Source organism: Tyto alba, unplaced genomic scaffold, assembly GCF_018691265.1.
Source record: "Tyto alba isolate M040663 unplaced genomic scaffold, T.alba_DEE_v4.0 Super-Scaffold_6, whole genome shotgun sequence".
Lineage (NCBI taxonomy): Eukaryota > Metazoa > Chordata > Aves > Strigiformes > Tytonidae > Tyto > Tyto alba.
In genome coordinates this window covers 12,655,841-12,681,735 of record NW_024881327.1, presented here as the reverse complement: position 1 = coordinate 12,681,735, position 25,895 = coordinate 12,655,841, and the positions used below count along the sequence as shown (strand labels likewise).

The window sequence follows — 25,895 nt, the reverse complement described above, 5'->3', positions numbered from 1 at the left end:
GGTGAGCGTAGTTTGCAGACTTTTCCCTGTGCTGATCTGCAGAACATGGCTTTTCCAACACTAGCTAATGCCTTTAGCTCTAAGGTGCAATGTTCAAAGCTGGCTGATGGTTATCACACACTGGTTCTTCAAAGTTGCCCAATTTAGAGTCAGACAGAAAACCACATTTAAAGAGCTAAGCATGCACCACGCACCTTCCAGAATACCACTTAACTTCATCTGAGACCAAACTACCAGAGCATTCAGAGAAACAGACCTTCACTGAGAAGGCAAAAATGACTCAAATATTTTATAAACCACAAAATGGTTTATGGCCAGACTGACACATTGAATCACACTCTGAAAGGGACTAGGAGCTACTGTACAGCTCAAGTTTGAAGAGCTCACATCAATTTGAACATCTAAAGAGACAGAAAATTATATTTTGCCCTTGACTGAACATCAAAACACCTGGAAAAGTTCTGACCCAAAGTATTCTGCAGCTTCTAAGAGTGTCTACTGTCTACTTCTAAGAGTGTCTTCTAATGTCTCTACTGTGTTATCACCTGGGGGGATGCTAGAGATGCCAAGGGCCTCAGTTGCAGGGTTCTCCATGAAGCAGGAATTCTGAAGACCCAACAGGCCATCTCTCCCAAAAGAAGAAAATTTCAGTTCTACAGTATTTATTTATGAAAAACATATCTATCTCTGAAAGCTGTAAGGGCTATCAGGATGCATAATCTCTTCATTCATACATATCCAGGCAATTCAAATATGAACTCTGTTTTAAGGAGATCACACATGAAAATCTTTCATTCCTCAGAGCATCTCAAAATGCCAAGTATGATATTTTTGAAAGTGTCTGTTTAAATTAGATCTTGTGGGAAGCTGCTTTCATTATTGGTTGATTTAAAATGGAGAAAGCTTGAATCATCCACTTCCCTTTTCCTTTCCCTACTTGCCCCTCAGCACATCTCACTTCTCGTTCAATGCAAAAATGGCAAATAACATATGTAATAACCTGTGGGATTTTTTCCCCACTATAATCCCACAGTGAAATTCCCAGCCACACTATGTGAATCTGTGTACTTCCCTAAACTAAGGCAAGCTGTTGCTGCCTGAGGGCCTTTTTGTGGCTCATCTCCAACTACCTAAGGAGTTAAAAAGAAGCCCTTGCTCTGTTGCCTTTATAATGAAATTAATGTCTTATGTGAATCAATCTTTAAGGCTATTTCATTTACCGAATTCCTAAAGGAAGTTGACAAAAATCTATCCCTTCATTTAATCTCTTCTGAATTTGTGTTCATCTATGTCCTTCATAACGCTGGCTCAGAACTCAGATAAAGCACAAAGAGCAATGAAAATGGACTTCTTTGCTCTTTAAACACGGAAGGCCAATAGTATAATCTTGCAGATTTCCTTTTCCTCTTTCTATTTCTCCTTGTGTTTTCACATCCAGCCACTGCTTCTTAAATTAATTTATGCTGATAGCATAAACTCCTACTGCTTCTCATTCTTTATTTGTTCTGAAATAGAGAACTTCTGTTAGGTAAAAATATTTATCTTAAGATAAACATTGATTCCTTTCCTTAGAAAATCTTAGGTGGTTCTCAAGATTATGTTTCAAGAAACCCTAATAGTCTGTAGTATGGTATCACTCTGAGACTTTGTTTCATAAAAATTATAGAATCATAGAATGGTTTGAGTTGGAAGGGGCCTTCAAAGATCATGTAGTCCAACCCTCCATTGACGACCACTTCAATGTTCAGGTTCATTAGTTACCATGTATCACAACTAGTGCCAGACCTAAGTGATGGGTCACCAGTGGAACATACCAGGAGCAAAAAAGATGCAGTCTAAACCCCAAAGCGCACTCAGTGACTCCGTGGCAAGTTCTATCCTAGAGGATCCTGAAGAAGTTAACACCACGTGATGCCCTAGTTACTTTATATTACCATGTTTTTTTGCATTCATCAGAGGACAAACTTTCTAGCAGCTTACGCCAGAGAACCTGCTCTCAGAAGGCTCAATGTTACCAACATACCAGAAGCAGGTTATCTTAATACATACACTTAAGTACTTGTGCAATTTGCTTTTTCATAAGTAATAATTAGAGAGGCTTATGTTTTTTTCATTGTGGAATTTGAGTTTATTGACAGCTTTAGTAGTGCTGACTGACTAGTCACTTGTAAGTATGGATAAAATGAGTGAACCCTTCAAGCAAGCATAGAGCTCATTATAAGATAGGGTCCTTAGTGTGGATGATGTGGGATACCCATAGATAACATGTTTTTACAAAATCAAAACTATACTTTTTACATCAATTCTCACAATCGGCAGAAGCAGCTGTTACTGTCATTTATGGAAATTCTGAGATGAATCACAACTTAAATAATTTTCCATTTGAAATGAGATCATCCAGGACAAAACCCCAAACCTTTTGAATTTATAAATAAGCTAAATAGTAGAAGTCCTAACTAGGGAAAAATTATGTGGAGAGGGGAGAAACTAGTATTGCCTAAAGCTAAAATCAGCTCTTAATATCAGCAGTCCACAATTCCTTACGTTCTGTGGAGACCGCAAAGTCAGCTACTGTCTACTAAGTACTTCCAAACCAGAATAAATTATTTTACACCAGTCTTCAAAAATATCACTGCTGATTATGAATTGTCCACAAAAGCAATCTGAATCTTGAGGTACCCATTGTTTTAGCAATCATTTCTAATGGTGTACTAAGCATTTTTATTAATATGCTGCTAATCTATTTGCAGATAATTAGCCAATTTGGTTGACCAAATTTTAAAAGATACAATTTAAATTGACATGAAGATTATTGAAGCATATGTGGCAAAAATGTTACAGCAGAATAAAACTGCCACATGCATACTGAAAAAAGGAGAAAAACATGGGAGACCCTGCACAGCTACATTTCATAAGCAAACTCCAAGCAAACAGTATGAAATGGCTGACAGGGTATAAACTTCAATCTTTACTCCAAAGCACAATAGGGCATAAACTTCTGTCTTTACTTTAGAGGAAACTAGTGAGATAGCTTCATCAGTGCCACAGGGAACATTTTTAAAATAGAAGAAATAACGACTATTAGTTGTCCTCATTTCAGTCTAACAGATGGACAAAACAATTTAGATATTAATTGATTATGAGTCAATTAATTGTGCTTCAGGGTTAGAAACATTCAACACTGAATTTTCATGGTAGCTAGGAAAAAAGTTATATTTTAGGAAAAACTAGGTAAGTTAATGCCCTGGCTATACGTCTCTCTTCACTGGTGGGAAGGAAGGAGGCAGAATAGTTCTGCCAAGATAGTTCTGCCAAACAGGCAACATGACTTTGGAGGAAGAATTGGATTAGAAATAGTTCTGTCAGAACTTTCTTTTTATTATTATTATTTTATTCTGTTTGGCTGGTTGAAGAAATTAGCTTTCTATGGGAAGACATTTGTTTCTCAAGAGGAACACAACAGAGGTGTTTATAGTGAAGCTATAAAAGCAGGGAGGAAGGATAAGCAGTAACCAAGACCATCAGATCCAATTAAGTTCCATAGTATAACAACAGGAGAATATAATTAACTATGATAGCAACTTAAGAAAGCAGGCCAAAGAATAGCCAACACAAATAGCAGAAGAAAAGAATTATTACTTCTTTAAAGGTCATGGGAGGTCATCTTCTCAGTTATTCTATTCCAGAAAAGAGCATACACAGCAAAATCCCAAAGAGAATGGCAGTGTCATTAAAATCTATGTAGAGTTAAAGAAATAAATTTATAGGAAAGCATAACCAAATAGTTGTCTGCTCATCAGTAAATATTATGAGATTCTCATAAAGTATGTAATACATCTAGTCAGTACTTAATCACTAAAGCACATCATCTTTTCTCTCAAATAAACACACTAGCAGTTTAACTATAGTTTTTGTAAATATTTGAAATGAATTATTTATGAAATTCTAATGAAAATACAGTTGTACTTAGACTCATGAATCTGCATTCCAAGTTACAGATTGGAATAGAAAAAGAATTAAGGATAAGAGAAGAGATTTAAAAGCTCATTAAGTAGTTTCAAAATTCAAAGAAGAGAGTAGGATTGAATCCAGAATACTGGTCAAATCTTACATACAGCAAGGTATTTTTCTTGTCTTACTATATTTCAGGATGAAGAATTTTATTATATAACTGCAAAAATTGTGATATTGTAAATTTTTGTACTGATAACAAGACACAGAGCAACTATAGTCACGCATATTGTCACCTAAACATCTATATAATGAACATACGGACTTTTTCATTAACAAAATAAGTTTTGTTTTTATAAACAAAATAATACAATATAGATTTTGCTATTTGCACCAGGGAGGTAGACCTGGTTCACATCTCACAATTGTGTTACTCTCTGTCATAGGCTAGAAACCAGCATCAAGTGAATATCCATCTATAATATATGTCATATCACTAAACACCATAAATCCAAAACGAAGAAAATCCAGAAAGAAAAATGCAGAGATACGCTGTGACTTTATGTTGTAAAACACACAAATGCTCCAGTTCATATCGTCCCTGGACACAGACTTCAATGAGGGTCTCCTTATACCACCAACACCACAAAGTAAAGGATGTAAAAACACAGCCCTCAATGGTACAATCCACAGGGTATATTGGTACCACCAGACTTAAAATATTCTGTCTCACTTTTCACATCACAAACATATGAGGCATGGCTGATTGCAAGATGAGCATGCCCATATCCTGCTTCTCCCCAGCTGCTGTTATTAGCAAAGTTAATTAAAAACCAAAACCAACATGAAGCCAACACAAATGTGCCAGCTGAGCTCCAGTCTACTGATATGCAACCTTATGTTTCAGGAACAATAAGGTACAGCCCTAGTTCTAAAATTTGTATCAGTGCAAAGGGTCTGCAGGTGGCTTCCAGCTCCTGTTCTTCTAGATCTAAACCCTCTGTGATGGGATAGATTTCCCATTTTAGATACTAAAATAAACCACCTTATCTGCAGTGAGCACTGCATTCTGCCCCAAGAACCTCAATACTACATTGTGACCTGAATTTCACTCTCCTCCTGATACTTCCTGAAAATATCAAAACAGAAAGGATTGCTTTACGTTACAGTCATGGTAATGATGCACACTTCACCAGTGAGACTTCCTTCTTTCATTTTTCTGTAACTGAAATATTTTATCTTTGAATTTATACTCAGTGGTAAGGAAGTGCATACAAAATCTATACCAACATCACTCCATTCACCAAACATAGGAAAATATCAGGAATTTTCACACCCAATCATTCAGCCATCAATTGGATGGTCTATACTCAAGGCTGAAAGAGTGTAAGTAGTCAAGGAATTGGACTAAGTGATAAATGCAAGAACTTTCACAGATTTTTACTGAAAGGCAAAATCTAGAATCTTCCAAGACCCCCGCTTCCCTTTTTGAAGGTTAAAAAAAGTCAGCGGAGACTCTCCTGCTACATTTAAAGGATGAAAGCTTCAACTTGTTCAGCATTCTGAACATGTTTTCTGAACATCCCCTTTACTAGAGATTTGGAAGATCCTATGAAGTAAAAAATCCTTTAAGCCTCTTGCTCAGTTTGCAGCTATAAATTCTGTGTTTAATGCTGGAGAGACAAAAAAGAAAAAAAGATATATTTCATTATATTTTCATTATCAACAACAAATTGCAGTGGAGCATGCTGAATGGGATTTATCCTACCACATGCTATGATGTAGAGAATGAACTCAAAAAAGGCAAGTATGCTCTGCAGGAGAGTGCAGGTCTAAAAAGCAAAAACGCTCTGCAAAAAAAAACGGTGAGAAAGATGACCTTAAAGATTAGAGCATTCAGCTTCTAAGAAAGTCAGAGTTAAAAACAGTCACTGACAGTGCAAGATCTGATTTTGGCCTCTGAAGACTATCTCTCCTAGATAAATTCCAGTATAATCAACATATACACTTATGATAAAATGATAGGAAAAGGAGACAAAAAAAAAAGCACTAGGCAAATTCATATGGCTACTGCTGACCCTTCACCTTCATCACTGCCACCTAAAAGAGAACTGCTTGATCAGCTATTGCCTTCAGAGACTTCAGACTTCTATTCTATGTAAATAGGATACTTAAAAAATTCCTAGAGGTCATGAATAAACTTTCATAAAGAAAACACTGAAAAATCTCAGAAGGATATGATTTTCATATCTGTATGATGGAAAAATTACCTTTTTCATTATTATTAGTGTCAGCTAGCTACCACATACTAGCCACTACTACATTCAGCAGTGTCCAGAAAATTACGATGTACATACAAACGTGATAAACGTCACCTCTCAGCCTAAAGGGAAATCCAACACGCTTCCCATGAGACTTGTGGATGCTTTTCCAGTCCGTCACTGGATCAGTTCATCACTGCTGAAGTCAACTGACAAATACTTTCTCATCCAACCTCCACATTGCCTTTACAAGAAAAAACTCTTCAGGCAGTAGAGTTAATTTAAAAACATAAAACCCAGGGTGAGTTATCAATGGTAAATGAATGTGCTTTTGCTTTTACAGAAAATATATGGATGTACACAAAATAACGTTACTATTTAGCTCTTACGCACTATACACAGGTATTTAGGCATTACTTTTATCAAAGGAAGAAATAATGAAGTATAATTCAGTAACACCTTCAAAATCACATAGCACATGCATGGCAGAAGAAGAGAATCCAGCTTTCCTGAATTCCAGTTTGATTCTTATTCCTGAATGTAACTGGGACTGGCAGCCTATGGCACACATGTAAAAGGCAAACCAGCAGATTTTAAATGGCAGAAGGTCAAAAGCTCAGATTTACAAGATTTGAAAGAGACATCTGTGGAAAACATTAGCTAATATCTGAGCTACAAATGCAGCTGTGCTGCAAACAGAGGCAAGGTACCATCTAATACATGCAGTTAAGGGCTGCATTAGATGGTAGTGTCTTTTCCAGAGCTAATTATATGGACTTGATACCTATCTGGAGTCTCCCACCTCTTCCTGCTATGCATGTTATCTGTCCACAACTGAACAAAAATCACTGCCAGCTGCTCCCACTGGAAACTACAGAATTTTTGCCACAGGCTTCAGTGGAAGTAGCACTCAGGTACAGTGGATTCTTAAGTCCTATTTTTAGCTGCATTCACTTCACCTCATGTCTGTATATTTTGACAGGATAATTTTCTTTATTAATAAAAACAAAGAGAATAACTAACTAGCTAAAGGTCATCGTAACATTCCTTAGGATGTATGTAAATGCAGCATGCACAGCATCACAGAATAAGGTTAAAAAGAAAAAAAGACTGAGCTTCCATAAACTTCAGATACACAAAGGGTGAATAAACCTTGTGGAGAAGTTGAATAAACTTTCCTAATTCACAGCAAATAAGTTGTTTAAAGAAATAAGTATGTTTAGAGTGCTATGTAACACTAAAGAAAATCCCCGTCTTTAGATCTAAATGATCTGTGACCAAATCTAAAGCTGAAACCTGATAAAACAATAACTGCCACTATATGAAAAAATGTGGGTTGGTTTTTGCCTTTTTTTTTTTTTTTTTTCCAAATATTTAAGTTTAAAATTACCTATTATTTTCAGTAGAGGAATAACAATCAAATATAATAAAACACAGGACACTTGCCACCAGGAATAATCTCATTTCGCATAATAAATGTTACTTCTCATTCTTTTCGCAGTAATCATTAGAAAAAACACCGTGAAGGTTCAATAGCATAAGGCATTTTAAAATTACATTTTCTCCTTAAACATTCACTTCTCTTTGTTTTTCGCTTGCCCACTACATGGCAAGAGCTCTTCAGTACTTAATTTATATGCTTTATTCTATTTTCCCTGTCTATTCTAACATTTCATTTATAAAGAGTTCTTTTATTCATGAAAGTAGTAGTGTAGCTTCTCTTTATCCAATGTAACCTTATTTTAGTGCTTTCCCATATCAGCCTGGGGTAGAAAAAAAATACATTTTAATTTGCAAAAATCATGTGTAGTAGATGGTATTAATGTCTAAAAGCTATATAATTTCAATTTTCTTTGAAAATTAATAGACACAAATAAAATGGAACCCATAGAGATTGGTTCAATAAGTATGTCTGCATACATACAGGACTTATTGCTACAACTCTCAGAATTAGCAGCTGCTAGTTTTGTTGAATATACATTTTAAATAATTATAAGTCAGTTTTGTGATGCATGTGAGCTTAACATTAATTAGATATTTAACAGTAAATGTTTCCAATACCTCCAGCATAATCACTTGCATACTTGAAGTCCTGACATTATGAGGCTCAGCAGATTCAAGTTTATTGCAGAACAGAGCCTTTGAAGTAATAAAAAGTTAGTATTTTTAATTACACAAAACATACAGTGTACAGTGAGCTGAAGAGCAGGACCCTCTCCAGCCTGAGAAATGACAATACTGTTTTGATGGCTTGAAATTGTCAAGCCCTCACAACAGCTATGTTGGCTGATACACATTGCCAATGCTCTGAATTTTTTGCTAGATAAACTGCTGAATCTTTCTGCGGCAGTTAAAAAGTGTTCTCCTCTCTTTTCATAGGAGGTCAATAGTCCTGCAACAAAGCCAAGAGAAGGGATCTAGCAAGGGGGGCAGCAAGGTGTACCGTCACATCTCCCGGGTTTGCTGGTGGGGTAGTAATCTCTCCACCGAGGGGGAACAACTGACAGCTGGAGGTGACAGTGTCTTCAGCTCCTAGACCAAGGCCTTCCACAGCTTGCCTGTCCAAACTCCAGCAAAATCCCTGGCTGATGCTAGGGATTCACACTCATGGCTTACTAGATTGTCATCGTGTAAAGTCTTCTCCTAGTCAACATAATTTTCCTCTATAACTAAAAAACTAAATCAGCTGCATCATGCCTCCTTTTCAGTCTTGCTGTCAGCTCCTGGAGACTTTGCATAGAATACCACATTGATATTTCTGCACACAGTTGATAAGGTAGTTTCTATAGCTAAACAGAAAAAAAGTTGTAAGCAGATATGTACTGGCAGTATTTTGGCCCCATTGAGGACACCTGGCTTTTTTCCTGAAGTCTTGCTTCCTGAAGTTGCTTTGTGATCTCCAGAACCTTCACTGCAACCTGAGTTTCCCGGCCTGTTCCTCCCCTTACCCAGCCTCCTCACACTTGCCTGTAGAAGTCCTTGCTTTGCAAAGCAGGCTCAAAACAGAGGTGGTTTCTGTCTTCCTGTTCCTAAACCTTTCCTATTGTTCTTTTGAGAAGCCTTCCTGCCAAGGCTGACTTGGTGATAGAGACTTCTTGGCCCAAAAAGTCCCTGCTCTTTTGCTACAGCACCAGGTGATTTTTTTTCTACTTTTGTTTTTTTGCCACATGACACTGGATTTTTGCTCTCATACTGAGCTGGCAAGAACATCTTAATCCTTTTCCCCTGTATGGCTCTTTATATGCTGCATGTTTATCACAGATAAGAACACGTGCAAAAAAACCCCACCCCAAAATCAAAAGCAAACAACTGGCACACAGTTCACATCAGATACCAGTGCTGTCAGATAGCATAGCAAATTTTGTGCAAGATGGTTAGTTCTGAGGTGCTTTTCAGTAATCACATGAGGTTCAGTGGGAATATTTTACTTCACCTGTGGGACCTTAATGACTATTTGCGGGTACAGGAAGTCCTCACCCTACTGAAGAAAACTGAACAAGTCACCAGTAAAAGTCACCTGGCAAAAGATTTTCCCAGATGCTGTGGTAAACTGATCTGGAAAAGGTCTCAATTTATGCTAGCTCCATACATCCGCAGTCCTTAGCCCCACTGAACGTCATTATTTCAGCAAAATATTTTGTCTTCTGTCCCTCTATCCCCAGCTCAAACCAATGAAGGACATCAGAGAATTTGTCTGGCCTCTCTCGCTCACTTTATATTAATCCTTTATCCAGTAAGAAAAGGTACTGTGATACCTGCTCCCAAGTCTTTCCATCTTTCCAAGTCCCAAGGAGGTAAAATTAATACATAATGGTTAAAGAGAAGGTGGGGTTTTATCTCCATAGCCAGAACAGTCTATTTACATCTTCATCTTCATTTTCTTGAGTGAATAAGTACAGATCTCATCTGCAAGCTTTACAGATACAAAATGTGGAGAGAGAGAGAGGAGAAAAGGGATCTAAAAGGCAATGCCGCTTTAACAACAACAAAAAAATAATTCAAACTGAGAACATAAATACTTAAAAATAAAAGTTTCAAAGGATTAGAACGAAAATAACTTCTACAACAAGGAATCTCCAATTTACAGACTGCCTATTTACACAAGCCAGTGTCTGACTATTTACCCTGGAAAAGTTGTTACTTGCATAGTAATCAAGCAGACACTTACTACAGCTGTTGCAGAGTGAATGAACCCTCTTCTCAGCTAAACAATGAGGGGGGTTCAGCCAAATCAGTCATCCAAGAAGGGACCAAGCAGCAGAGACTATGTGAAGTCTGGGAAGAGAGCTGACAGCTGAATTGAACTAGGCAACCAAAAGCATCTCCTGGGCAGAAAAGCCAGAAAAAACCCAAGGGCTTGTTGACATATGCAATTGTTTCTTATTGACTTTATAAGTTTTACGTGCTAAATCCACTGGGCTAAACTGAATTTCGAAGTTAAACTGATTACACACAAAGCAGAGTCTTGGAATAATCATGTCCATGCTTGAATTGATTAGGAATATCTTAACCCACTGGCAATTCATAGGCTTTATAACTTGTTTGCCCATACAGTACAGCTGCTGGTTCAGCTACAAAATAACAGGTTTTGACATCCATTGACAAAGCTATCCCAGCAAAGTTTTTGCATAGTTCATTCTCCGCTAAACAAAAATAAAGACGGCAGTAATCATGCTTCTGTTTGAGTAACTCTTCCCATTGAGAGGCTCCCGCTGTCAGTTTTTCCAGTCACACATCATATTCCAAATAAACGCGGTTATGCTGGCAAAACCTGTAACTTAGCACCTGATGTGAGACAATCTCTTTGAACCCCACTCACAAAAGAAGTTAACAACCCTTCCTGGTAGTCTTACAGGGAAGTAGAAACATTGGGAGATTTTTGGTGGTGTGGGGGCTTTTTATGTTGTGTTTTTTTTTTTTTTTTTTTTCTTCTGTGTTTGGTTTCGGATTTTTTGGGGGAAGGGAGATTGTGGGTTTGGTTTAGTGGGTTTATTTGTTATTTTTTGGGGTTTTGAGAGGCCAGTGCAAAGTGAGAACTCTAAAATAAACTGTTTACTTTTTTGGCAACACATATATGGCAACTGCAAAAGACAACAATGACTTTGTTACTATGCTCAATTGTGAAAAATAAATGATGAAGAAAGCGTATTTTCTTAAAAAGTGTGTTTCTCTTTAGGAACAACACAGGAGTTTTGTTTCACTGAGTTATTGTAGTTAGAGCCCTGAATCCTATTGCTTTCAGACTGAAATGTGAAATATCTTACTATGCCACTAACCAAAAAATAAAACATTTATGACCGGGGTGATGAAAGCAGTGCAGAAAAATCTCAAACATGCCCACAAATTGTTTACATCTTATAATGCACTGCAGACATTTGGATAGAGCAGCACACCCTCATTATTCAGAATTAGCAAGTTTCAGTGTGTGATGAGGACAGCAGAATGCCTAGTCAAAAAAAAAAAAAAAAAAAATCACAAAGAAACAAAAAGCCCTATTCTAACTAATGTTCTTAAAAGGCACTCACTCGAGACTACATATGTAGAGATAATTTTTAAGTCTCAGTTTCTGAAGACCTCGGCAATGGGAAAGTATAGAAGTCATGCAAATTATAAAGAGATCCAAAGAGAAACTATTGCAGAGAGAAAGCGTATATCTATGGAACAGAAAACAAATATATTTTTAACCATTAGTTGATGATGAAAAGCATACACACATGTAAAAAAATAATACATTTGAAACAGCAGTATTGTGTAAAAAGAACGATGCCACTCATTTAAAGAAATTACACAAGTCATAGTTGAATGCAATACGTAAGTCTTTTGTCTCTAAATCTTGAAGAGTTTTTTTCAAAATTCTGTCCATACTGCTTGCAGGTTTTGTATAAATGCATAAGCATAACTTTATAGCCTATCTTAAATTCTTCATTCCGATCCAATCCTTCATAAATTCCATTACCTTATTACTACTCAGTGGTACATAACAGATCATTATCAAACATTATATCAATAGCACATTTTATCCACAAATACATATTATATATATCCAAATAATAATAAAATTGTCAGAAAGATTTTTTAGTGAGGGACACAATGAGCAAGGAAATAGCAATACACCGTCCACAAGCTTCAAACAGAAGTCTGAGGTCTAATTTTTCTGCATATTTCCTAAATGCTTTTGGTCATGCAGAATGTAGTTATACTGCTCTATATGCACATTTATGAACATGAAAAAACACCCTTGCATGATGACCTTTGAAGAGAGAATATTTCAACTTTTAGGTTGTTTTTTTTTTAAATTTTTTTATGAAGTCAAATAAACTGAATCTTTTGAGAAACAGCTGCACTCTTGGTCAACAAAACAAGAAGTTACCAGTGACAAACACATACCTCTGTTATGAATGATTTGGCTGTCGAGGGGTTCATTATAAGAATAGCTCGTCTCAGAGTATCCCGGTAACGGTTCAGTTCTTCTATTCGCATAGTGGCAAAGAGCCCCGTGATCATTTTATTGATGTTGTTTTCTACTTTCTGCAATGCCACGTCCATTCCCTGCTGAGATACTTTGTCCAAAAACTCTTGTATTCCACGGATATCTAGGAAAATCAAAAGCCAAACAAGATGTTAATTGGTAAGTGAAAAAAGACACACATAACTGTTCATCTCAGAGAAGCATTTTGTTCAGTGTCAGGTAGATCTGTACGGGCTTTCACTTAGTATTCATTGGAGCTCTTCCTGAACTATGCTCCTGGAATTTCTTGAACTAAAACTGGAGAAATAATGGCCACAAATCAGCTACTATCCAAAAGAACCACTAGAAAACAAGCCTACAAATACTTCTAGCACCTCTCCTAATTTGGTCATTCAATCACCACACTTGTTCCTTATTTTTAAAGGACTTGCATACTAAAATCCATAAAGATCAGTGAAGCTATGAGGACTGCAACACACAGTGCTTCCTTCAAGTGAGGATTGCCAGATGGCAGATGAGGGAGAGAAAGGTAGAATAAAGATTTTCTTTTGCAGGAGTCAAAATTATGTTATCCACTGCAATGATGTTTAGCTTCATGTACCAAAGTGAAGCTTAGGTTGTTCACTCATCAAAAAGTCTTAATGTTGTTCTAAATTGCACAGCTATTTATTTCCTTCAAAAACAAAACAGAAGCCAGACATACAGTTGCAGTGGTATTGCCTGCTCTTGTCTGATACCACCACTGCTGGCAGAATTTAACAAGTTCTTCCATAACAAACTGCTATAATACAGCTTTCTGGCTCACTCTCAGTAAATCCTTCTTTAAAAATTACTTGGAAAGGAAGAATTGATGAGCTAAATGCTAACTGTGTTGACCACCTAGCTTGTAAGGTCTTTAATGTCTCCCAAACTTAAATGGCTGGGTACTCTCACATTGGGAAGCTATCTCAAGCTGGTCAAAGCCTTTGAAAGGCCTTTTCCATCAGTGAATTCCACAAGAGTCAGCAAAAAGCTTTTTCGTGTTTTTTCCTGCTCTTTTGAATTGCTTTATCTGAAACCCCAGTTCCCTGATGGGACTCCTCTCCCCAGCAGCTGCTCAGACCAGCCTCCCAAAGGACATTCAGCAAGACATCATTCCTTCCCTGCTGGCAAGCCAGCCTGCTGCACACACATCTGATCTCCTTTAGGGGAACAAGATGCAGCCTTAGAGCAAACAAAACAGACACTGTCTGACACAGGCACAAGTTAAGGAGGAGGAGGGAAGAAAAAGAAATGAGTAGCCTGACATAAAAAGGAATTTCTGAAGAAAGATTTATTTGAAAATAAAGGTTTCTGAGGTTTAGGAGGGCTTTTGTGGTTAAAATCCACCAAAAAATATTACTCCCATTAGAACACCAAATCTAGTTTCTCCTAGGTACATGGTGTTCAATCCCATTCCTGGGGGATTGCACTGCTCTGCTTCCCTCCTCCATCCCTGGTGCTCTATCAGTTCCTTGTCTCGACTGCATATTTCCCAGGGGAATGGTCAGACCTTAGGCCACAGACTGATCATGTCTTTCTTCACTGAACATCTTATATTTGAGAAAGCTTCCAACTAGATTTTCACAACTGCTTGACTACGGCGAGATTTTTCATCCTCACCTATCATCTTCCCCTACTCCCCATCCTTCTTATGTGGGGTGGAGGGGGAACAGGGAGAGGGTCTATTTAATCCTAACGAGATGAATAAATATGGGATAAAGAATCTCAAAAACATTCACACTACTGAAAGCACCTTAGATACAGTTCTCATGTGATGTGAGGGGAGAGCAAAAGGCTGGAAAACCAGACTGAAAGCAGACTGGAAGGATGCCTGAGCAAGATAGACTCTAAGCCCTAAGAGACGTTACATGGAGAGACAGAAACTCTGTCAGCTCTTGGCTGGCCCTTAGGGTGGTCTATTTTGCAGGTGATACAAGTGACACCACACTGGGATAACAACAGCTCAGGGTAACCCCAAGACAAACCACAGAGAACAGTGGATCATGTAACTATTGTTTACTTTATCAGGATTGCAGTAGCTACGATCTCATACGGATACACTGACGTGTGACATCTTTTAGAGGAATTAAGTTCATTTTAAGACCAGAGGAAATAATGAAAATCACTTATTTGGAGGAAAACATTGTGAGGAAGACTTCTAAAATTTTTCCCCCAAACCCTGGGACTCTCTGCTAGCCATTGAGAGAGCAGTGCTATCAGCACTCAGCTGTGGTTAGTCCTGCAAGTGTGAGGCAAATGAGGCCCAAGGTCCAGGCTGTAGGGGGAGAATTACGTGACTCCCCCCCGCCCCAGTAAAGCATCAGCAACATGACAGACCCATGTGCTACACCTTGAGAAGATTATGGAGATGCACACATGGATTTAATATGGGAACTATGACAGTGAAACTGTAAGACCAATGCACTAAGGTGTGTCTAATAACCAAGGCAGATGAACGGCACATGGCTCATAGGGAGTCTAGCGGGAACACTCCTCCACCCAGACCCAAGGGGCCTGCAAGGAAAAGCTGGAAATACCTGAGATAGAAATCTTTATGCTGACTTTGCTGGAAAAACTGTACCAAAACTAAATTCAGGCTTTCTCCTTTTCCAAGTGAATACTCTTTTTACTGAGCTATATATTTGAGGACTTGGGGCGGAGGGGAAGGGGGCAACATATTCTGAAGTCTAAAGGTTCTGACAAGCACAGGTAATGTTGGCATCTGACTTCAGGTTATGGCAAAATAAAATATCTCAGAAGTTCTGGGTTTCACAGAAGTCCAGCAGTCCCATCAAAAATATCTGAGGGCTTAGACACTCACACCTTGATCTGCTTATTTTCAGACACAGACAGCAGCATAAGGAAAACAAAGTTCTGTCTCCACAGTAGAGAAAACGCTTTGCATGTCTCCCCAGCAGAGATATATTAACTAGAGAGTATTACAGATGGCCATCCTCCTCCGGCAACTGATCACTGAGATACTTCAAATTATGCAGAAACAGGCATGTAATAGATTATAACCAAACAGTCCACAAGAATAATTCAGCAGGGTTAGTCTTGGAAGTCAGACTGTCACAGTCAGCACGTTTGGTCTCTTGTCTAGAACTCTAAATTACCATGAACTGGAAAGAAATGGTATTTTAGGCGTTTAGCCTATTTTAGGCATTCAGCACTGCAACCCCATTCTTCAGACACTGCTGAAATACCAGTATTACTAAGCACTTGAATAGTTTAAACACGAATAAAATACATGCTTACCCTAAAAATAAAGTTCCATAAGAGAATCAGATACTAATTACAGTTTCTATTTAATATCTAAATCAGGAGAATTAAATTCAATCTAATCAGAGATGTTAGAAATTTTTTTGGCACTTTAAATACCAATTTAAGAAGCAACAAGATTATTTGAACTGCTACAAATATGCCTAGTTTTATGCAAATGGTAAAGTAACATCTTTCCACTTTAACCCCTTCCTTCTAAAGTTCCTGAGGCTCACCCACTTTGAGAGTTACTCAGCATCCAGAGATATAAAAACTGTATAAAACTAACCAATTGGAGTGAAAATTATTGAAGTACAAGGAACACATATAGATGGGGTCTAGATACACCACTGAAATATCTGGGGGAAAGCTACTTAGGCTATGAAAGCCTTTTTAAAATCTTCTGTAGCATAAATCCATATATTCTTCTCCAACACAGGAACAGGGTAAGCAGGAACCACCAAAGTTTTATTTGTCCTTTCAAAACAAGAGCATAGTTTCACTTGACCTGAATTTATAAACACACTGGAGTTATTGACTGATATTCTGTATAATCTGTATTGTCCCAGAAGCGAAATTATGGGATCAAATGGCTTTGCTTGCCACGAATATCTGCAAATATAAACAGTGAAATAATTATATTGAATCTTCACCAAATGAAGGGACAAAAGGGACAGAGATCCAGTATTGCTCTACAATTCTACGTTTATTAGTCCATGCCAACAGTATATGGTGATATGCTTTTAGGAAAACAGCACTGTTCTAATGGAAAAGATACCAAACTAGGATACATACAACTTCTTTACTACTTCTGCCTCTGGCACTGATACAACACAAAGCTCTAAGGAGGAAATAAATACAGACTTTGCTTATACCTCAGCTTACCCGGTAAAAGAATAGTGGTATTGGTGATTTTCACCTGCTGCTATGAAACAGCAGAAAGCACATTAAAAACACCCTGCTATTGAAATGCTATTTAAATCACGATGGTGCGTCCAATATTTCAGCAGCAAGTCACTAGCAATGATCATATTCAAAGCGTATGCCAAAGAACAGATGCTGCCACTGAATGGACAGCATTATCTTTCCTGCGTGGATTGTCTGAAAGTGGCACATATCCACACTGCACTGTGGAATCATCTTCCTAATAGATAAACTCCTTCTGCAGAAAAATCTGGCAGGCAACCTGTGGTACAGATGGCTCTGCTGTGGAGACACAGGGCTGTTCATGTCTGGAACACAGGTGTTTTTCGTCCCAAATTTGCTCGCCATCCTGTTGCCCAGCCAGAAGACGTGTTTCTATTTTCTATTTAAATCAGATGAGTCACAGTAATTTCCAGAAATGCTGAAGAGCTGCCAATTATCACCAGTATTAATTATCCTCCTTGCTGATGAAAGCCAAAGTTACCACATGGAGACAGACCAATGCCAGAGCCAAAGTTGCTATCTCCTCTCCCAACTCAGTGTTACTATCAGTATTACGTCTCTGTTCTTCCACTGTACAGCCATCACTTCCATTCTACATGTGTACACAAGAAGATAGTACCATTCTGCAGTCAGACACTCAGCACCAGCTATAGGGTTAAACCAGGCTGGAAATTTAAAAGAAACATCACCAAACATTATATTTTTAACCAAAATTGTAGCTGATTGAAGAGACTGTGAGGTTGGCGAGGGAAGTCTAATAAACACAGAGCAAGTCAAGCAAAATTAATCAAGGACTCTGTTGGAAATTACCTCCCCTGACTGCCCATACATAACGATGCCACCACAAGGCAGAGGCCTATAGGAAGGTCTTATGCTCTGCACCACTGATGCACAGAAGGTCCAACACTGGACACACCAGACTGGCTGCAGCCACAGCTGAGGTGCATATGCAGAGCACCCTGTGCAGGTGAGTTCAAGGCCTGTAGTCTCCTAAGCTCTGAAGACCCGACTGATATATTCAAATACAAGTACTCAGCATAACACCACACCGGCCAAGATCTGAATTCAAGTGCCAGCTATACCACAGACTTGTCATTACCGTTCAGTTATTGTGGACCTAACCTAAGAAAGAACTTAAGGAATTAAGCACAAGTCAAATCGAGTGCAAGCACTGTCTTTTCCTTAAACAATATTTTGATACTGCAGAAATCACAAGAAACAGGTAAGTATCTTAAATGCTGTTGCAGAGCATGCTCAGAGCAGAGATAAATATCCTTCATAGACTACGGGTTCTATACCTAAATGTCTTTAAAATGACCAATCCATCAGGAACACCCAGACCTCACATAACAAAGCAATAGCACCATTTAATGGAAAGCTCAGCAGTTGCATGGCATAAAGCATGCACAGACAGGTGACAGGGAAAAAGAGCCACTATTTTCAAGAGATCAGGACAATTTAAAATCCAGTTTCTTCAACACCAGATTACAGGACAAGTTGTGTCTTTGCTCTCTCTTTATTGAGGTCTGTAAATGTGATAAACCTGGAACAAGAAGACTCCTGACTTCCATGACCTTATCTTAATATAAAAAAAATGTGGTCCTTTCACTAGGTTTTCTTTATCACTCGCTTACGTGTCCCTCTCACTTATTTGTTCTCTCTGGCCTTATGTAACTTTCCTTTGCCATCTTTTCCTTACATCATATTTGAGTAGTCATGGTAGATGCAGCGAAGGTCACACTGGAAAAAGGGAAACATAACCCCATTTTTAAAAAAGGGAAAAAAGGAAGACCCAGTGGACTACAATCCAGTCAATCTCACCTCTGTGCCCACCAAGGTCATGGAGTGGATCCTCCAGGAAACTCTGCTAGAGCACACGGAATATAAGGAGGTGATTGGTGACATCCTGACGGTCAACATGGATTCACTAAGAACAAATCGTGCCTGACAAATTTGGTGGCCTTCTACAAGTGTTGGTGAATAAGGGAAGAGAAACTGATGCCATCTGCCTGGACTTGTGCAAAGCATTTGACATAGTCTCACATAACATCCTTGTCTCTAAATTGGAGAGACATGGGTTTGACAGATGGGCCGCTTGATGGATAGGAATTGGCTGGATGGTCACACTAAAAAAGTTGTGGTCACCAGCTCAATGTCCAAGTGGAGAACAGTGATGAGCGCTGTTCCCAAGGTGGCAGTACTGGGATCAGCATGGTTTAACATCTCTGTCATCTTTGTCCCACTTTGACAGTGGGATTGAGTGCACCCTCAGCGAGTTTGTTGATGACACCAAGCTGTGTGGTACAGTCAACACGCTGGAGAGAAGGGATGCCATGCAGAGGGACCTTGACAGGCTTGAGAAGTGGGCCCATGCAAACCTCATTAAGTTCAACAAGGCCAAGTGCAAGGTCCTGCGCATGATTTGGGCAATCCCAAGCACAAATACAGGCTTGGAGATGAGGGATTGAGAACAGCCCTGCAGAGAAGGACTTGGGGGTAATAGTGGGTGGTGAATTGACTGTGAGCCAGCAGCGTGTGGTCGCAGCCCAGAAAGCCACCCATGTCCTGGGCTGCATCAAGAGAAATGTGGCCAGCAGGTTGAGGGAAGTGATTCTTCCCCTCTACTCTGCCCTTGTGAGACCCCACCTGGAGTACTGTGTCAAGCTCTGGGGTCCCCAACATAAGAAGGACATGGACGTTTTGACACAGGACCAGAGGAGGGCCATGAAAATAATCAGGGAGCTGGAGCACCTCTCCTGTGAAGACAGGCTGAGAGAGTTGGGGGGTGTTCAGCCTGGAGAAGAGAAGGCTCCGGGGAGACCTTATAGTGGCCTTCCAGTACTTAAAGGGGGCTACAGGGAAGATGGGGAGGGACTCTTTATCAAGGAGCGTAGGGATAGGACAAGGGGTAACGGTTTTAAACTGAAAGAATATAGATTTAGATTAGATATCAGGAAGAAATTCTTTACCTTGAGGGTGGTGAGACACTGGCACAGGCTGCCCAGAGAATCTGTGGCTGCCCCCTCCCTGGAAGGGTTCAAGGCCAGGTTGGACGGGGCTGGGAGCACCCTGGGCTGGGGGAAGGGGGCCCTGCCCGGGGCAGGGGGGGTGGAACTAGATGGTCTTTAAGGCCTCTTCCAACCAAAATCATTCTGTGATCTCCGTTTCTGTGCAGAAGAATAGTTTCAGAGGGAGCAAGTTCCCTAATCCATCTTGCAGAAGGTCTAATAATCAGGACATGCTAGAACAAAATATGCTGGGATTCAGGCATTTCATATAGGAAAACCCGCATGTATATGCAGCGAAGATTTTAAGCTGTATGAAATGAACAGCAAATATTAAATAAACAACTCTTATAACCTTATTAAAAATGAGAAATCTAGAAGTTAGAAGTAGATGCAATGTTTCTAAAAAGTTCTGAGATCACACTATGACCAGGAAAAGTGAAAGATGGCACTATTCACCAGTGGTAATAATTTAACCCATCTACTTCTATCACTGTATTCCACCTAAATTACAATGCACTCATTCAGCCCTTTGGTTATCTCAAACCTGGTTTACAGTCATTAGCTCATCCTCCCTCTGATACCATTTTAGATCTGAGAACATCCTCCTCACAGTATCCAGATGATAAATACCAACTGATTCAGCTGTGGCAGTAAAGGTGAATGCACCTATCATAAATATTCACTGGCTGATTTACACAAAAGACTACTTTATTTGTACAGCTGATGAGAAAAGCCATTGTATAACAAATGACACTGTTCAAATTCTTATCAAGAAAGCTTTATAAGTCTAGCACAGTGATTCTTCCTTACACAATGATGGCTAACATGACAGCAACTATTAATTATGGAAATGCACTATACACAAGAGAGATATACAGCTCGAGCCAGACTCTGATGGTGCCACTGCTCTGCTTAAAGCCTTGAGCAAAGTGTTCAGATTCCTGTGCACGTGGGGATATTTATTAACATGGTTAAGATCTAGACTGAGGAAAACAACAATTTAGCATGATGATTCAATAACAGTCCTTCATCCTACTTTCACAGCAGTGGGATTCCCTCTCATTAGTCAGTTTATATGTAATTCAGTGAACCTCCAAAGTAAAACAAACAAATTAAACAAAAAAATCTACATAGCTCTTTCATAGTAGCATTTGCAAACTGAGAGGGAGCAGTTACCTGAACTATTTCAGCTGGATGATTTAGCTTCTCAGAGACTAACATGGTAGTTCAAGATCACTATAAGTAAATTCAAGCTCAGATGTTTAATTGCATATGAAATTCCACTTATATTATCAACATTTCTGAAACTTAACAAGTGGCGATAATATGTCTTCAGGGAAACTTGAAAAATTGTCAATTGTAAGAATGACTGGGTTTTCCTCCTTTGCTTGCACTTTTATGAAATTTCACACATCCAAAAAGAGGACAACACATTTTCTCAAAATTCTTAATATCATTCAGTTGAGAAAAAAGAAGGAAAATATATACTTTTTTTTTTTAACTTTTTTGAAGATGTTTCCATTCAAACAGTAAGAAAAACAAGTAATTTCAATGTTATTGTTCGATATGAGCAATTGTGATATTACTGAAATGCCTATGTAATCCTCATTTTAAAGGATCAACCAAAAAGTAGCTAATGTCATTCACATTAGCTACTTTTTGTTTCATGCCATGTATCAATTATTAGGGATTATCCTTTACATAAGAAAAATCATTACATAGTCTCAAGTAGCTGAATCAGTGTTGGGGGAGAGATATTAGCTTTTGCAGGTTTCAAATCCTGCAAGATTTAAGTTTCCAACCTTCCTGGTGACTGACAGAAGATTTTTCCTTTGAGTTTAGCAGTTTTTTAACTGGAAAGAAAAAGGGAAAAAAAAGCAAAGGATAAAAAAGATAAATAAAATTGAAGCTAGAATTAATCCCCTAAGAGTACCAGGTGCTACCTTAGCTTCTCAAAAATAGAGAGTCAGATTGTGATCACCCCTCACTCGTGGAGGCTGACAAAGCAATATATTCCATAATCATGTACTTTTGATTGTGTAACCTGCTTTCTACCTTTTCATTCAATTTCTTTTTGACTACAGTTTGCATTAGAGATTTCCAAAAGGCTTCTAGGAGTTGCCTTTGAGTAAAACAATCTCTTGGAAAGAAATTTTCCCTGCCTAGTGCCTCCAAAGATGATAATGGCTTAGAGCCTAGAGCTGTTTATTTTCAGCATTTACTCTCCTGTTAAAAATCATGCCAACCTTGAGAAATTATACTTAAATCCTACAGAACTGTACAAGAGGTCTAAGCCTCTACCTAGATATATGCCTTTATTTACCAGCAACTAATCTATAATTCTGTCTGTATGATACACCAACTCTCCCTGTAGGTCACTACTGCTCCCTTTTGGTTTTCATGAGCATGAGGAACCATGCATCTTCTTCCAAGGAGGTGGTGATGAACAGCAAAGTAACTGTCCTTGCAGACTTCCTAGTAATAAACCAAGTGTGACTGCGTGTTATAATCTTACTTAAGACAAATTGTCCTCTGACTGTCCATCAATCTGTTCCTCAATAATTTTATCAGTTGATTACAAGTTTACCCTAGTGAAACAGGAATATTTTGAGTGGACTGGTGCTGTGAACAACATAAGCTACGAAGGCAATGCTGATAAACTAAGATTTAGAAATACTGTAATAAATATTTTCTGTTTTTTTTTTTTTTTTTTTTTTTTTTTTTTTTTTTTTTCCTGACTCTCTGCTTCCTCTTTTTCTTGTCAGGTTAAAACTCCCAGAGAGAAGTCATCTTTTCAATTTTTTATACTACTTGACATTTATGATATTATTATACCTAACTCATGCCTTTTATCCAATAGCGGTATAATTCCTTCCATGTAGCATGCACAGTACTTTGCTCAGTAGTTTCCTCATTTGATAACTGTTCATTCATTTAGCTGCCAAAATATCAGTTTACAAACTCAATTTTAATACTTCTGAGAAGATATTAAAACGATGTGTTGACAGTTGAAAAATATTTAGCAAACAGTAGTGGAAATCAGCACAGTGTTCAAGTATTCGCATTCAAATATTCTTAAAATAAGTCAGTTCTGATGCTTGCAAACTGTGCATCTACAAAAGAAACCTCATACCGCTGCAAAACTTCGATAGCACCTCATTTATAGAGATTACCATTTACACAGATATTAGGAGAACATCTACAGTTTTACTTTGACCTCATCTCCGAAATTTTAGATATAACAGAAAAAAACCCAAATGGCCATTGTTCCACTAGACAAGTTTTATAGAATAGTTGAGTTACCTCAGAAGTTGAATAGTTTTAGAGTCAACCAAAATATATATTCAATTTTCAGTGGTAATGTCAACCGGCAAAAGCAAGTTGTTATGAAGGTTCTCACAAACAGCTTCTAGCTTGCAATATAATTGATACATTGAAGTTACACAGATGAAAAATATATGCTCCTTTCCTTATCTGAATGACATAATAAATACTAATGGAAAAAAAAAATCAATAATAAGCTTGAATTAATTATGTGTTTATTGAGGCACTGGGAAGTAAATGAGTAGGGGAAATTGGCAAAGAGCCAGATGAGTAATAAACAGTTTTAAGACTGTCTGGAGACAGACTTGAGAATATTATATTCATCAGGCAGCTGAAAACAGCCTCAGGGTAATTATAAGCATTTGCAATCAATTAAAGAGAGCATGATTCTTTTACGAATCTTTATTAAACTTGCATTAAAACTTTAAATGATTTGAAAGTGTTATGGTTTCAAGCATCATTTTGTCAGTGGTCATCATGTATTTATTTTTGGAAAATGCGTGGGCAGGAAAGTGTCAGTGGAATTACTCTATATGATTCTTGAAGGATATGCTAGGAATTCAGGGCCCATATGTACAGATGGGCATTATCTCAGAATATCACCCCTTTGGCAACATAAGAGGCAGCATATCTGCAAGCAGCTCAGTCTTTTGAATTCCACGTATAATCCCTTCTTTTCCAGGATCTTTAAAGAACAGTAGTCTGATCCTATAGCATTACACTGAATTTATTTGAAAATAACTACCTTCCTGAGGCAGGATGGGGAGAATGCTCTCTTATCTTCATTGTTTCACAGATCCCTTTTCTTAGGCTGGAATCCCTCAGTAACACAGATCTCACTGCTCTCCCCCTTGAAAATCCTCCCTCAGACTGAGTTTGAAGCATGTTTTTAGTGACGCGACCAGGTACCTCACGCCACTGCCTTCATCCTTTCCTTGTGCACAAATAATCTGAAACCCCCGTGTATTCTGGGGAGCAAGAGGGGAGACCCATGAGTAAGTTCCTGAGAGACAGATGCCCCCAAAATGCTTTCCTACTGCTAACCACCTCCCTTTCAGTGAAGTCCTCAATCACTTCTTCAACCTCCATCTGCTATGGGAATGCCTCTCTTAGCATAACAGACCAAATCCCCTTCATAGCTTTAACGTTTGTTTTTTTTTCCTTCCTTTACAGAAGTTAATATTAAATTACCACCTAAGGGAATGGCAAATATCCATTTACAATTATATGCAGTATTAGTAGGACAGTTAAAAAACCTTAAGCAAAGATATCTTACTCCTGGAACCTGTAAGTATCATATAAATCAACAGTGATGGTTGAATATCAAAGGTATGCTGTGCTGAAAAACACAAGGCTAGGCAGAAATTTGGACAGAGAAGTGGGGTTTCTTAACTTGTTTGTTTGTTTGTTTTTAAATATAAAATACAGAAGAGTTTTAAAATGTTACTGCCACCACTATAAAAAAGAATAAGAAATAAGACAAAATTCATTCTCCACAAATTCATTCTCCATCTTATTCACCCAAACTTTTTAGATAAAGTGCAGAATCTTTCTGCTTTGGTACCAACAAAGCATTAAAAATAAATGTTTTCAAACAGCAAGACTTTCTCCCTTTCATGTTAGAAATGCAGCGATACCTACACCGTAAATTGCACAAAATTCACAATTATGTTCTTGCAATGATTGACTGATTTCTTCATTGCGTATAAAGAATTTACTACTACAGAAAAGTATCTACATATTCCTGGAAACATATAAGACAGACATGAATTACAAAAGCTTGCACCTTGTTGATACATTACAGAGATAAATACCAACAGTATGCTGGGATTCTAGGTCAATTACTCTGCTTATGTAGCCTGGTCTTACACATTCAGATCTCAAATGACTATTTAATTTGTTTTCCTCTGTGACTGAATGTGTAAGGGTCTTTTTCATGTTACTATTTGGGGACTGGCCATTGTCAGATGCCAGTCTGTGGTTGAGGCAGAATTGTTGTTTCAAACTGCATTTTGTTTGCTTTGAGCTTGAAACCATAAAGATGTAATAACTTGGCAAAGCTTGCTGAAAACGTTTACAGATGTCAGTGGTTCTTTTTACAAATCTAAACCTTGCAAATTCCAAAGGTATAAGCTATACATTTATAGAGCCCAGTCTGAAAATGCCTTCACTGAGAAGGGTGCTGATGGGCCTAAGGAAGAGTTCAGAAACTTAGTGGAGGAACTGCCCAGTATCTACACCTGCTTGTAGGGAGGAGATGCACAGATACCCTCTGCAGCACAGCGATCCTACGATATGAGCTGAGCAGTCAAGAATGAAAAGAGTAGGAGCCGATTTGGCTGCTTAAGTGAAGTAAATTTGGCTTGTACATACTGTGTGGATAGTAATTTTAATAGCAGGTTGAGAAAGGCGTCAATCTACTGCATAATTTTGCTGCATTTCACGCCGCCTACTCTTTAACTCTGCAAGAAGACTGTCCTTAATGGCATTTGAAGAAGCACAGAATTGTCCTTGAACACTTCTAATATCCTCATATGAAATTTTCTTATACAAAATCAGATTTCATGTCCTGGGTAGGTCTTTATCTTGTTTTACTTCAAGGAACAAAACACACTGGACACAAGGGGACTGACTATGGTATTTTCACTGGGAGTTTGATACAGATCATCCTAG

At 38.3% G+C, this 25,895-nt stretch overlaps 1 protein-coding gene across 3 annotated transcripts in view; it reads right to left on the bottom strand.

Moving 5' to 3' along the window:
• GRID2 (glutamate ionotropic receptor delta type subunit 2) overlaps nucleotides 1-25,895 on the bottom strand; it is a 746,686-nt gene that overhangs the window by 281,746 nt on the left and 439,045 nt on the right. For all 3 annotated transcript variants that reach the window (XM_032999394.2, XM_032999395.2, XM_032999396.2), the window contains one exon: nucleotides 12,600-12,805. In XM_032999394.2, the coding sequence (XP_032855285.2) occupies nucleotides 12,600-12,805 (206 nt within the window). The remainder of the gene's footprint in view (nucleotides 1-12,599; nucleotides 12,806-25,895) is intronic.